Source organism: Triticum urartu, chromosome 6A (assembly GCF_056163025.1).
Source record: "Triticum urartu cultivar PI428250 chromosome 6A, HENAU_Tu73, whole genome shotgun sequence".
Lineage (NCBI taxonomy): Eukaryota > Viridiplantae > Streptophyta > Magnoliopsida > Poales > Poaceae > Triticum > Triticum urartu.
The window spans coordinates 419519990-419534800 of record NC_141878.1 but is presented as its reverse complement, the minus strand read 5'-3'; the positions used below and the strand labels follow the sequence as shown (position 1 = coordinate 419534800).

Below are 14811 nucleotides of genomic sequence, written 5' to 3'. Positions count from 1 at the left end.
TATTTCAGCTGTCCTGGCAGATACCGACTCGTCACTCCCCGATGTACGGATGCCTGTTGTTGTAGGCTGCACATCTGCAGTCGGCAGAGATGGTCTGCCACTTGCATCAGAGTTGGTGGGAGCGGTCAACGGTGCAGCAGCAGTATTGTCGACTGGTGCCTCCTGTACATCTGAGTTGCCCCCTGTTGACAACTTTGAATGCATGCGTTCGAGCGGGTCCTTACTGATATGCTTGGACCCACGCGTAGTAGTCTTCTTCACCCTGCAAAAAAAATGAAGCGCATGAAAAAGGTATTTAAAAATGAAACAAAATTATGTTTTCCTTGGTAGAAATCTTAAGAAAATGGAAAAACAGGTGGAAAAGCTGGCAGTTGCCATGTAAGGGGAACGTCAGTTGCCATGTGTCATAACTAGCAGTTGCCATCCAGCAGCAGTTGCCATGTTAGCAACCTTGAAAGAATGATAAAAATGTCTGACCTGCCATGAATGCAATTTCAAACCTAGGCGTGGGATGAGCTCACAAGACAACGGTAAAAAGATGGCAGTTGCCATAAGGTACATTAAAGTTACCATTTGGCCTACATTCCACTTGCCATGTGAAAAACAAAAATAGAAGTTGCCACACGTTTAGAAAGTAAATAAAATATCATTTTGTAAAACAGCGGTTGCCACGTGGGGGGGGGGGGGGCGATGACAGAAGACAATGTGACAAGCTAAACGAATGCATTGGAAAATCAAAAAATATAGCGCTACGTCAATGAAAGCGGATGAAGAAACCTACTTCTTGACTGCGTTCATCAGGTCTGGCAACACGACAGGATCCCCGGTGTTGGTTGTCGTCGTGCGAGGAGATGTCCTGGTGGAAGTGGTATCACCAGCAATGGGGGCACCTTTGTTCAACTGAGCAGAAACACGGGTTGGCGTTGGCGCCTGTTTCTTCGTAATTGCTCGTCCAAAAGCTGTCGGCTCGCTGCACGTATGAGATGGAGGTCGAAAAAAAGAGGTGGCAATTGTCAGTCAGCAATCTCGTTGCCGCGTTTGACAGAACACAAGTGCAAAAAAGAGGATGAGTCTGTTCGAAGAAAATAGACAAAGCAAAAAGCTAAGATGAAAGTCGAACCTCTTCCTGGCAGCTACAGGGTCGGTCCTAGACCTCTTGCCAGCAGAAACTTGCCCAGCACCCTCTGGAGCCAGCCCCCTCTTTGATGGAAAAACCCCTTCGCCTCTCACAGCCGTGTGTTGTTTGACTTTATTCGGTTGGGGGACATCTGTTGCATCCTTGCCCTTGTTACCACCTGCGCGAACTTCAGCGTGTTCATCATCATCGGTGTCCTCTTGCACATTATCCATGACATCATCGTCATCCTTGCTGAGACCAGCGTCTCCACCTAGTTCATCTTGTGTGTCAGCGGGCTCCTGGGAACTGTTGTAGTCATACCGGCCACGGCAACCGGTTGGCCGGTGTGTACGTTCTGGGACGAATGAAGTGAATTGCCTCGCAACCGCGTCGCCGTCAGAGCCACTGAGGGACGTCCACCCCTCAACCAACTTCCCGAGCAAGCCAGTCATTCCAGATGCAAACTGCCCTATTAGGTGCTCAACAGGTGCCCTCGCCTGTACACAAAACAAAGAGGCATCAATGACAACCCCGTATTGCAATCACTTGCATGACATCGAAAAATACTCCACGGCAAACCATATATGTAGATCTTTTGATTACCTCTGAAGGACAAGACGGAGCTGAGTGCACGTCCATCCACTTTTCAAAGTTTTGAGGCCCCCCAAACACGCTGTAGTCTATAGAATGCTTGGCCATCAGCTGGGGAGAAAAAAAAAGTAGCAACGATATAAGAGAGAGAATGATGAACACTGACTAGCAGTTCATGTGTTGCAAAAAAAGCAGAACTAACCTGCAGTTTACCATATTTGCTATCAGTTACCCTGCCTGCAGCAAGCACAGCCTTGACAGAATCGATAGTCCACGCAGAAACAGCAAACTTGTGCGCAGGCGGCGGGCCTCCTGTCCCAGTGAAGTCCACGGTGGACAGATCAAGACAGTCGACATACATGAGCTGATGTACAACAATTTTAAAAAGAAAGAAAATTCAGTTGCGGTCATGGTATTTTGCGACAAATAACAGGATAAAATATATGGTATTTTACGAAGAATATGCCATCTGCATGTGCTAGTTGCCATCATAGAGTGATGGCAGTTGCCATCATAGTATGATGGCAGTTGCCATGTTGTCATGTTGGCAGTTGCCATCACAGTATGATGGCAGTTGCCATATAGTCATGATGGCAGTTGCCACATAATCAACATGGCAGTTGCCATCTTGTTATGATCATGTTGACATGCATGAATAAAGATGTGTTAAAAAATAGTGTCCACATAAAGGACCGGTAAAAAATACCATTAAATGCAGTCGACAACCCTTCTGGTACACCTTGCTTGCAAATGCATCATGCAGGAAGTCGGCAATGAACTTACACCAGTTCATGTTCTTCACATCTTTCAGTTTTGCCTGCACCGCATAAAATTCAGGACAAGGAGTTGCCGCGTCAGAATTCCAATGGAAAAAACAACAAAAAAACTATCAGTGACTAGCTTGCACATGACATCGGAGCAAAAAAATTGAAGGAAAAATAATGTAGTAAAGATAGATCATTCACCAGGATGGGGAAGCATTTGTTGCTTGGGCGAAGAGAAGTGGTCGGCGCGAAAACGGCTGAGATGAGGTACATGAGTTGCTTCATCTTGAAAACATCTCCGTGCGTCGTCATGGCCTCCAACGAATCTGCCACTGCAGTCGTGTTCGGCATGGATTCCAACCCAGGAAACAAACGGGGGAACAACGCTTCCTCGATCTCGTTGTTGACCTCGTACGGGACTTTGATATGTCCACGGGGCACACCCAACGTGCAGAACACGGATTCCTCATTCAGCGGTAGTCTTCCGCGTCCCGGAATCACGAATTCTCTGGAGGCGGGGTCGTAGATCTCACCAAGCCAATCGCATACAGGGTTGACAAGGTTCGTGCACCGGACAGCCATCATAGACTGCATACCCATCTCAGCAGCAGCCCCCTTCTGATCGTCGCTGAATTTGTCAGTCAACGCAGTCAGTCGTTCTTGGGAGGCTCTGTTGCGAATACGTTTCTTCTTCTGCAAAAAAACAGACATAAAGTGATCAGTTGTTGCCATGTTTTTACAAACAAAAACAGGATATCAGTTGTTGCCGCATTTTGCAATGTAATGAAATTTTAGTTCGTGCCAGACGATTGCGGGCTCAAAGGTGTCAACCATTAACATACATCAGGAAGAAGGGGGGGTGTGTGTGTGAACATTTACCTCATCACCCTCTTTTCTCCGCCCAGTTGCCCAATTACGCTGTGGTGGATGCATGAAATCATCATCATCGTTTTGACGATCGCCACGAGCCATTCTGCTGAGATGGGAACATACCAAATTGTCATGGTGGAAAATGTAAATGCAAGGGGGTCAGCAAAAACACTTGCCGCATGCAACGCATACGTATGGCATCTGAAACATTTGATATGCAAATTCGGTTGCCACATTGTGCAGACAGTTTGCCACACTGTCTTATATGCAGAAATGGCAGCAGGCAGTCTGTTCACACTCTATTTGCCACACTGTCTTATATGCAGAATGGCAACAGGCAGTGTGTTCGTACTCTATTTGCCATATGAATATACTACCTAGATGGCAACAAGCACACTTTAAGTGCGCAGTGGTTGCCATCCAGTGCACTTGGCTCTTGAATGCCCACTGACTACCGATTGTGGCAACTGTCACACCGTGGTTGCTGTCACATAACATTCAGAAAACACACTGGCCGCAATGGCACTTGGCTCTTGAATGCCCACTGACTACCAATTGTGGCAACTGTCACACCGTGGTTGCTGTCACATAACATTCAGAAAACACACTAGCCGCAATGAAAATAGAATGGTTGTGGCACCTAACACAGGAATTCAGCAATCTTAGTTGCCACACGGAAAAAAGAGCGTGTGTTTGGTAAATATCACATTAGTTTAGCAGAATTAGTTGCCACATGGAAGAGCATGTGTGTGGCAAGTATCGCATTACTTCAGCAAAATTAGTTGCCATGTGCGAAAGCTAACATGTGGCAACTAACACAGTCGTTTTCAGTAATTTGTTGCCGCAAGGGGAAACACGTTTGTGGCAACTATCAAATATGTTCAGGGAGTAAGTGGTCGCGCAATCATGATAGTTAATGTAACTATCAAGTTCGCCTCATTCTGCATTTTCAAAAACCAAACTAACTAGATCTAGGGTTCAATGGCAACTACTTTGACTTCAAATTCACCCTCGAAATTCTCCCACGAACTCACTGCAAAACACAAAATCGAACCAACGCACATCAAAAACTACCCGGAAGACACCTGCTCAATCCATATGCAAAAACTAGTGCGTGCCTCCGAACAAGCAGAACCACGCCGACGATGCCGTCGCCGCGGCCGCGACGAAACTGGCCAATGCAACCAAAAACGTCTAGCAGACGACTTCGGCGCCGGCGGGAACGCCGACGCATCGACGAATCGCCTGAATCTCTACAAATCTCGATCGAGGAATCGAACAGGGAGGGAAGGGGAGGAAATGCAGGAAGGGATTGCGAGGGGTGCATCGAGCAGTACCTTCAACCCGCAGGCGCTCCGGCGAGCCGCTCCGTTCCGGCGAGCACCACCGACGGTCCCGAGCACCGTCGATTCTTCCGCCTTCACCGTCGCCTTCTCCCCTCTCCTTCTCCTTCGATAGTTGGAAATGCGAGTGGGTTCTGCCAGTAACTGCGGTGCAGAAGAGTAAATGGGAGCGTGAGGGGGAGGGGGCAGAGGCGTGCGACGTCAACCGCAGTCGAAGCGTGGCGTGCGGGCGCATTGCAGTTCCACCGCATGACTCAGATGGCAACCGCTGACCGCGGGGTGGCAACCAACGTGCGGGCGAACCTACTCGCACACCGCACACGCGCCTCATCCTACGTGGCACAAAAAACCACCTGGTTTGTTCCAAGATTCGTGCACACACCTACCAACGGTGATGCTTGCGTGTGGTCGGGGTGGTGAACGCCCACACGTGTGGGCGTTAACATTTCCGTAAGATAAGGAAGTCGATAACTGCCACACGTGTGGCGTGGAGGGCAACCCGCCCGCCCAGGTACACTTGCCATGTCCGTATGATTTTTCTTGCACACGTCTGTGTAGTTTCACTGTTGTCCCAATCATATTTTTTGTTTTGGGGGGTTCTCACTTGTGATGGCAACTGACATGCGATGACATGGCAACTGGATTTGATGCACCGTGTCACCTACTTTTTTTTTCTGCCATGCTGCATTTTACATTTGGGCAACCATGTGGCAACTGAAGTTGATTCAATATGGCAACCGTAGTCTCCGTAACATGGCAAACACAGTGCATCACACATGGCAACTGGAATTGATTCAACACCATGTCACCTGCATTTTTTTTGTTTCCATGCTGCATTTTTTCATAAAGCAATCACATGGCAAGTGCAGTTGACACAACATGGCAACTGTAGTTGCTGTGACATGGCAACTACATTCCAATTGATGGCAACTACATTCCAACTACATGGCAACTGTAGTTGCTATGACATGGTCACTACAGCTGGACCACACATGGCAACTGCCCCACTTTTTCCTACCTACAACTCACATCATGCACCCCATCTTTTCTCACAATCCATCTGCTTTTGATTTCCTAGGTATCCTAACCCACTTTTTTTTATCACTGCAGCCACACCCGAGGAGATTTCACTGTCTCTTGAAGAAACTTACCGCATGCTTGAGGAGGAAGCATTGCAGAGGAAGTCCTCACGAGGGCAAGGGCAATCAAGTTCCAACGTGCCTGCAGACACGGTATCTGAGGATACCATTAGGAGTGCCACTCTTGGTTCTGTGAGGCAGCAGAGGGTAGTGCACCCACCTCCCGCGAAAGACTACGAGCCCGAATTCAGGGCCACTAAAGAAGAGACCCAACTGTACGATATCGTCAAGCGGTTTGGAAATGCGAGGTCCAGCAGCAAGCACATGAAGGAGCTGAAAGCGTAAACGACCACACCCCATAACATCTCATTTTTTATCACCGTTGGCAGGTGTGTGCACGAATCTTGGAACAAACCAGGTGGTTTTTTGTGCCACGTAGGATGAGGCGCGTGTGCGGTGTGCGAGTAGGTTCGCCCGCACGTTGGTTGCCACCCCGCGGTCAGCGGTTGCCATCTGAGTCGTGCGGTGGAACTGCAATGCGCCCGCACGCCACGCTTCGACTGCGGTTGACGTCGCACGCCTCTGCCCCCTCCCCCTCACGCTCCCATTTACTCTTCTGCACCGCAGTTACTGGCAGAACCCACTCGCATTTCCAACTATCGAAGGAGAAGGAGAGGGGAGAAGGCGACGGTGAAGGCGGAAGAATCGACGGTGCTCGGGACCGTCGGTGGTGCTCGCCGGAACGGAGCGGCTCGCCGGAGCGCCTGCGGGTTGAAGGTACTGCTCGATGCACCCCTCGCAATCCCTTCCTGCATTTCCTCCCCTTCCCTCCCTGTTCGATTCCTCGATCGAGATTTGTAGAGATTCAGGCGATTCGTCGATGCGTCGGTGTTCCCGCCGGCGCCGAAGTCGTCTGCTAGACGTTTTTGGTTGCATTGGCCAGTTTCGTCGCGGCCGCGGCGGCGGCATCGTCGGCGTGGTTCTGCTTGTTCGGAGGCACGCACTAGTTTTTGCATATGGATTGAGCAGGTGTCTTCCGGGTAGTTTTGCAGTGAGTTCGTGGGAGAATTTCGAGGGTGAATTTGAAGTCGAAGTAGTTGCCATTGAACCCTAGATCTAGTTAGTTTGATTTTTGAAAATGCAGAATGAGGCGAACTTGATAGTTACATTAACTATCATGATTGCGCGATCACTTACTCCCTGAACATATTTGATAGTTGCCACAAACGTGTTTCCCCTTGCGGCAACAAATTACTGAAAACGACTGTGTTAGTTGCCACATGTTAGCTTTCGCACATGGCAACTAATTTTGCTGAAGTAATGCGATACTTGCCACACACACGCTCTTCCATGTGGCAACTAATTCTGCTAAACTAATGTGATATTTACCAAACACACGCTCTTTTTTCCATGTGGCAACTAAGATTGCTGAATTCCTGTGTTAGGTGCCACAACCATTCTATTTTCATTGCGGCTATTTTGCTGAAGTAATGCGATACTTGCCACACACACGCTCTTCCATGTGGCAACTAATTCTGCTAAACTAATGTGATATTTACCAAACACACGCTCTTTTTTCCGTGTGGCAACTAAGATTGCTGAATTCCTGTGTTAGGTGCCACAATCATTCTATTTTCATTGCGGCTAGTGTGTTTTCTGAATGTTATGTGACAGCAACCACGGTGTGACAGTTGCCACAATCGGTAGTCAGTGGGCATTCAAGAGCCAAGTGCACTGGATGGCAACCACTGCGCACTTAAAGTGTGCTTGTTGCCATCTAGGTAGTATATTCATATGGCAAATAGAGTACGAACACACTGCCTGTTGCCATTCTGCATATAAGACAGTGTGGCAAATAGAGTGTGAACAGACTGCCTGCTGCCATTTCTGCATATAAGACAGTGTGGCAAACTGTCTGCACAATGTGGCAACCGAATTTGCATATCAAATGTTTCAGATGCCATACGTATGCGTTGCATGCGACAAGTGTTTTTGCTGACCCCCTTGCATTTACATTTTCCACCATGACAATTTGGTATGTTCCCATCTCAGCAGAATGGCTCGTGGCGATCGTCAAAACGATGATGATGATATCATGGATCCACCACAGCGTAATCGGGCAACTGGGCGGAGAAAAGAGGGTGATGAGGTAAATGTTCACACACACCCCCCCCTTCTTCCTGATGTATGTTAATGGTTGACACCTTTGAGCCCGCAATCGTCTGGCACGAACTAAAATTTCATTACATTGCAAAATGCGGCAACAACTGATATCCTGTTTTTGTTTGTAAAAACATGGCAACAACTGATCACTTTATGTCTGTTTTTTTTTGCAGAAGAAGAAACGTATTCGCAACAGAGCCTCCCAAGAACGACTGACTGCGTTGACTGACAAATTCAGCGACGATCAGAAGGGGGCTGCTGCTGAGATGGGTATGCAGTCTATGATGGCTGTCCGGTGCACGAACCTTGTCAACCCTGTATGCGATTGGCTTGGTGAGATCTACGACCCCGCCTCTAGAGAATTCGTGATTCCGGGACGTGGAAGACTACTACTGAATGAGGAATCCGTGTTCTGCACGTTGGGTGTGCCCCGTGGACATATCAAAGTCCCGTACGAGGTCAACAACGAGATCGAGGAAGCGCTGTTCCCCCGTTTGTTTCCTGGGTTGGAATCCATGCCGAACACGACTGCAGTGGCAGATTCGTTGGAGGCCATGACGACGCACGGAGATGTTTTCAAGATGAAGCTACTCATGTACCTCATCTCATCCGTTTTCGCGCCGACCACTTCTCTTCGCCCAAGCAACAAATGCTTCCCCATCCTGGTGAATGATCTATCTTTACTACATTATTTTTCCTTCAATTTTTTTGCTCCGATGTCATGTGCAAGCTAGTCACTGATAGTTTTTTTTGTTGTTTTTTCCATTGGAATTCTGACGCGGCAACTCCTTGTCCTGAATTTTATGCGGTGCAGGCGAAACTGAAAGATGTGAAGAACATGAACTGGTGTAAGTTCATTGCCGACTTCCTGCATGATGCATTTGCAAGCAAGGTGTACCAGAAGGGTTGTCGACTGCATTTAATGGTATTTTTTACCGGTCCTTTATGTGAACACTATTTTTTAACACATCTTTATTCATGCATGTCAACATGATCATAACAAGATGGCAACTGCCATGTTGATTATGTGGCAACTGCCATCATGACTATACGGCAACTGCCATCATACTGTGATGGCAACTGCCAACATGACAACATGGCAACTGCCATCATACTATGATGGCAACTGCCATCACTCTATGATGGCAACTAGCACATGCAGATGGCATATTCTTCGTAAAATACCATATATTTTATCCTGTTATTTGTCGCAAAATACCATGACCGCAACTGATTTTTCTTTCTTTTTAAAATTGTTGTACATCAGCTCATGTACGTCGACTGCCTTGATCTGTCCACCGTGGACTTCACTGGGACAGGAGGCCCGCCGCCTGCGCACAAGTTTGCTGTTTCTGCGTGGACTATCGATTCTGTCAAGGCTGTGCTTGCTGCAGGCAGGGTAACTGATAGCAAATATGGTAAACTGCAGGTTAGTTCTGCTTTTTTTGCAACACATGAACTGCTAGTCAGTGTTCATCATTCTCTCTCTTATATCGTTGCTACTTTTTTTTTCTCCCCAGCTGATGGCCAAGCATTCTATAGACTACAGCGTGTTTGGGGGGCCTCAAAACTTTGAAAAGTGGATGGACGTGCACTCAGCTCCGTCTTGTCCTTCAGAGGTAATCAAAAGATCTACATATATGGTTTGCCGTGGAGTATTTTTCGATGTCATGCAAGTGATTGCAATACGGGGTTGTCATTGATGCCTCTTTGTTTTGTGTACAGGCGAGGGCACCTGTTGAGCAGCTAATAGGGCAGTTTGCATCTGGAATGACTGGCTTGCTCGGGAAGTTGGTTGAGGGGTGGACGTCCCTCAGTGGCTCTGACGGCGACGCGGTTGCGAGGCAATTCACTTCATTCGTCCCAGAACGTACACACCGGCCAACCGGTTGCCGTGGCCGGTATGACTACAACAGTTCCCAGGAGCCCGCTGACACACAAGATGAACTAGGTGGAGACGCTGGTCTCAGCAAGGATGACGATGATGTCATGGATAATGTGCAAGAGGACACCGATGATGATGAACACGCTGAAGTTCGCGCAGGTGGTAACAAGGGCAAGGATGCAACAGATGTCCCCCAACCGGATAAAGTCAAACAACACACGGCTGTGAGAGGCGAAGGGGTTTTGCCATCAAAGAGGGGGATGGCTCCAGAGGGTGCTGGGCAAGTTTCTGCTGGCAAGAGGTCTAGGACCGACCCTGTAGCTGCCAGGAAGAGGTTCGACTTTCATCCTAGCTTTTTGCTTTGTCTATTTTCTTCGAACAGACTCATCCTCTTTTTTGCACTTGTGTTCTGTCAAACGCGGCAACGAGATTGCTGACTGACAATTGCCACCTCTTTTTTTGACCTCCATCTCATACGTGCAGCGAGCCGACAGCTTGTGGACGAGCAATTACGAAGAAACAGGCGCCAACGCCAACCCGTGTTTCTGCTCGGTTGAACAAAGGTGCCCCCATTGCCGGTGATATCACTTCCACCAGGACATCTCCTCGCACGACGACAACCAACACCGGGGATCCTGTCGTGTTGCCAGACCTGAGGAAGGCAGTCAGGAAGTAGGTTTCTTCATCCTCTTTCATTGACATAGCGCTATATTTTTTGATTTTCCAATGCATTCGTTTAGCTTGTCACATTGTCTTCTGTCATCGCCCCCCCACGTGGCAACCGCTGTTTTACCAAATGATATTTTATTTACTTTCTAAACGTGTGGCAACTTCTATTTTTGTTTTTCACATGGCAAGTGGAATGTAGGCCAAATGGTAACTTTAATGTACCTTATGGCAACTGCCATCTTTTTACCGTTGTCTTGTGAGCTCATCCCACGCCTAGGTTTGAAATTGCATTCATGGCAGATCAGACATTTTTATCATTCTTTCAAGGTTGCTAACATGGCAACTGCTGCTGGATGGCAACTGCTAGTTATGACACATGGCAACTGACGTTCCCCTTACATGGCAACTGCCAGCTTTTCCACCTGTTTTTCCATTTTCTTAAGATTTCTACCAAGGCAAACATAATTTTGTTTCATTTTTAAATACCTTTTTCATGCGCTTCATTTTTTTTGCAGGGTGAAGAAGACTACTACGCATGGGTCCAAGCATATCAGTAAGGACCCGCTCGAACGCATGCATTCAAAGTTGTCAACAGGGGGCAACTCAGATGTACAGGAGGCACCAGTCGACAATACTGTTGCTGCACCGTTGACCGCTCCCACCAACTCTAATGCAAGTGGCAGACCATCTCCGCCAGGTGCAGATGTGCAGCCTACAACAACAGGCATCCGTACATCGGGGAGTGACGAGTCGGTATCTGCCAGGACAGCTGAAATACTGCCAACCCTTCTGGCAATGAAGGATGCTGCTGTGAGTCATGCCACCCCATCAGCAAGCGTTGAACTGGACGCTCCCGAGACGAACCTAGGCAAGGAAGATTCTCGCTTATCTGACACTGATTCCAAGCGCGTGTGCGGTGGCACTCTTGTGTCCACGACAGAAGCGGTCGAGGCGGCAGTTCACAAGGACATGCCATCTACAGGTGAGAGTCCTGGCACAACAGCTCCAGCTCCTGGCGGTGCAGATACTGCTAAGGCGACTGTTTCGCGTGTTGGTCTACCACCTAGGCGTCGTAGCCCCCGCAAGCAACCAACAGACATACCGAACGCACCGACAGTAGCCAGGAGCAGGAGAGACAAGTCTGGTTTTGTTCCTGCGTCCACACTGTTCCCGCCACCTGCCAAAAGCAATGTGACGGAGAAACCTGAAGACCGGAACACAACTGATGCAGGTGTCAAGCCGGGCACGAGCGACGCAGGTGAACACCCGGAGCAGACTGCGCCTTTTCCTGCAGTGGAAATCCCCAGCATAAATCTGCGCACTTCCAGGCTCCCAGTCAACGTCGGTGTCCCCTACAGCCCAAACAAGAAGATTGTCATGAAAGCTACGGTTGATACCACTGACAACACGCCCCGCCCTGCAAATAAGGACGATCATTCTGCAGCGGCCGATTCAGATATGTTTGTTGATCTTTCACCCTTGGATTCTGCCCCGCAAGTCGTTCGTGGTCCGACCAGCAGGAATGAGAGGCACCCAATGGCCTTTAACCCACCGAGTTTCAACCTTGGCATCAGTCAAGATCAACCGGTTGTGCAAGATCCTATGCCAGTTGCCTTTGCATTCCCAGGAGGCATGCCTGCAATGATGGCGCAGCCAATGGTCGAGGGCAGGAAGGCTGTCAAGTTCGCAGAGCCGATTGTGGCAGGTACACTTGCCATGTCCGTATGATTTTTCTTGCACACGTCTGTGTAGTTTCACTGTTGTCCCAATCATATTTTTTGTTTTGGGGGGTTCTCACTTGTGATGGCAACTGACATGCGATGACATGGCAACTGGATTTGATGCACCGTGTCACCTACTTTTTTTTCTACCATGCTGCATTTTACATTTGGGCAATCATGTGGCAACTGAAGTTGATTCAATATGGCAACCGTAGTCTCCGTAACATGGCAAACACAGTGCATCACACATGGCAACTGGAATTGATTCAACACCATGTCACCTGCATTTTTTTGTTTCCATGCTGCATTTTTTCATAAAGCAATCACATGGCAAGTGCAGTTGACACAACATGGCAACTGTAGTTGCTGTGACATGGCAACTACATTCCAACTAGATGGCAACTGCATTCCAACTACATGGCAACTGTAGTTGCTACGACATGGTCACTACAGCTGGACCACACATGGCAACTGCCCCACTTTTTCCTACCTACAACTCACATCATGCACCCCATCTTTTCTCACAATCCATCTGCTTTTGATTTCCTAGGTATCTTAACCCACTTTTTTTATCACTGCAGCCACACCCGAGCAGATTTCACCGTCTCTTGAAGAAACTTACCGCATGCTTGAGGAGGCAGCATTGCAGAGGAAGTCCTCACGAGGGCAAGGGCAATCAAGTTCCAACGTGCCTGCAGACATGGTATCTGAGGATACCATTAGGAGTGCCACTCCTGGTTCTGTGAGGCAGCAGAGGGTAGTGCACCCACCTCCCGCGGAAGACTACGAGCCCGAATTCAGGGCCACTAAAGAACAGACCCAGCTGTACGATATCGTCAAGCGGTTTGGAAATGCGAGGTCCAGCGGCAAGCACATGAAGGAGCTGAAAGCGTAAACGACCACACCCCATAACATCTCATTTTGCTTTGCTCCTTTTTTACCATTCACATCCTTCGTACTTTCTATGTTATATTGTTTTAGTTCTTTCATAATTTTTTTACTTAGTAGGCATGATCCTTCCATGTTATATTGTTTTCATACAGCTCATGTTTGGACAGAACCAAAGTCATTCAATGCGGAGCGACGTACGTCGACCTTGGTGATCTTGCTGAGTCCATGAGGCCAAACGGCAAAATGTCGACGAACGTAGTTGCATGAGGGATTGACTACATCAACAACCACACCGATGTGTGCGCCGACAAGACAATCATGCATTACAGTGTGACCTGCAAAATATGGGACGGTGACTTCCACCACAAAATCCTGAGGAAGAACTTTGCCCAACACGGTGATTTCAAGCTCACAATGAAGAAATATGTGAGCACTCCTTCAATGTCTGCACTTTTTTTTCACAAGGTGTGCTTTTTGTTGCCATCATCTGCAGTTGTGTTTTACGTGACAGCTGTTTTCATGTGGCAACAGCTGCCGTGCACACTGACTTATTTGATTTTTGCATGCCGCGCAAACTATGTGGCAACTTGACAGTAAAATACATGGCATACTTTTGTTCACACATGGACGGCAACTTTATTTCAACTACCCCCACCCATAACAAGAGTTTTTCTACGTGATTCTAATTCCTTTGTCCCTCTGTTGTTCTTTATGCGAACGCTGATTCTCATTTTCCTCACTTTTTTAAATGCAGGTCATGTTCCCCATGTTCCAGGAGCTTTCACCACATGACCCACACGACAAGTGTGGTCACCACTACGTGATCTGTCTTGACCTGAAGAACCAACGTGTTGAGGTGCTTGATTCAATCCGTTCGGAAGATGATGCAGACCTCACCACGCATGCTGAATTCTTCATTAAGAACCTCAAAGAGACATGACACCGTCACTATGAACACTCAAAGGTCCAGATCAGTCATTTCCCGACTGAGTATGTGGCGACTACAAAGCAAGGGAACACGTAATTCCTTCCTCCCTTTTCGTCTGCCATTTTACATCAATCCAATTCCTGTTTTGTTTGTCAGATCTGAAATTGAAGTCTGTCTTTTGTTACGTCTGAGCTCTTTGCGTGGTCACTTTACTCTTTTCCTCGTGCAGGACGGACTGTGGCTTTCACGCGCTGGAGTACCTTGCGAAGTGGGAAGGCAGAATAGTCCCCGCTATCACAGCTGCAACGGTCGTTGAGCTCCGGAAAATCCACACATGGAACTGGTTGACGAATGAAGATTTCAACAAGCGGTCGGGAGCACGCGAGTTTGTGCAGGAAGCTGTCAAGAAAGTCACCAAAAAGTACAAGTGATCACGTGGCATTACAGACCGGACGCACACCTTACATTCTGTTGCCGAGGAATGTAAGGTATTATCTCGTTGTTTATCGTTGAAAACTATGTTTGTGTGCTATGTTGTGGCTACAACCCCGCGTAGGCTATTATGTAGTGGTGGTGTGCGAGTGACATTTGAATAGTTCCATGTAATATATGTGTGGACGTGAACCTTCTTTTAGGCGTAATTATTACAATGGTTTCATCGTTTCTAGCACCGGTTTGATGCTTTGAACGCGTCTACGATGTTTTAAAAACGATGGCAAATGTAGTTCATCAGACATGGGTAGTGGAAGTCATTGTCGTTTTACATTTTTGGCTGTTTTGCTTCTTCATT

The 14811-nt window shown here is 47.9% G+C and overlaps 2 protein-coding genes across 2 annotated transcripts; one reads left to right on the top strand and one right to left on the bottom strand.

Moving 5' to 3' along the window:
- Positions 1-914: 914 nt before the first annotated feature.
- LOC125533679 (uncharacterized) lies at positions 915-2501 on the bottom strand. The gene is made up of 4 exons (XM_087526812.1): positions 2415-2501; positions 1911-2072; positions 1721-1819; positions 915-1614 (listed from the first exon to the last, which is right to left on the bottom strand). The coding sequence occupies exons 1-4, from the start codon at positions 2499-2501 to the stop codon at positions 1018-1020; spliced, it is 945 nt and encodes a 314-aa protein (XP_087382938.1). The 3' UTR covers positions 915-1017.
- Positions 2502-7802: 5301 nt separating this feature from the next.
- Positions 7803-11008, top strand: LOC125512136 (uncharacterized). The gene is made up of 7 exons (XM_048677215.2): positions 7803-7913; positions 8101-8592; positions 8742-8852; positions 9195-9356; positions 9448-9546; positions 9653-10146; positions 10296-11008. Exons 1-7 carry the CDS (start codon positions 7821-7823, stop codon positions 10486-10488), a joined length of 1644 nt encoding a protein of 547 aa, XP_048533172.2. The 5' UTR covers positions 7803-7820; the 3' UTR covers positions 10489-11008.
- The last annotated feature ends 3803 nt before the right edge of the window (positions 11009-14811 follow it).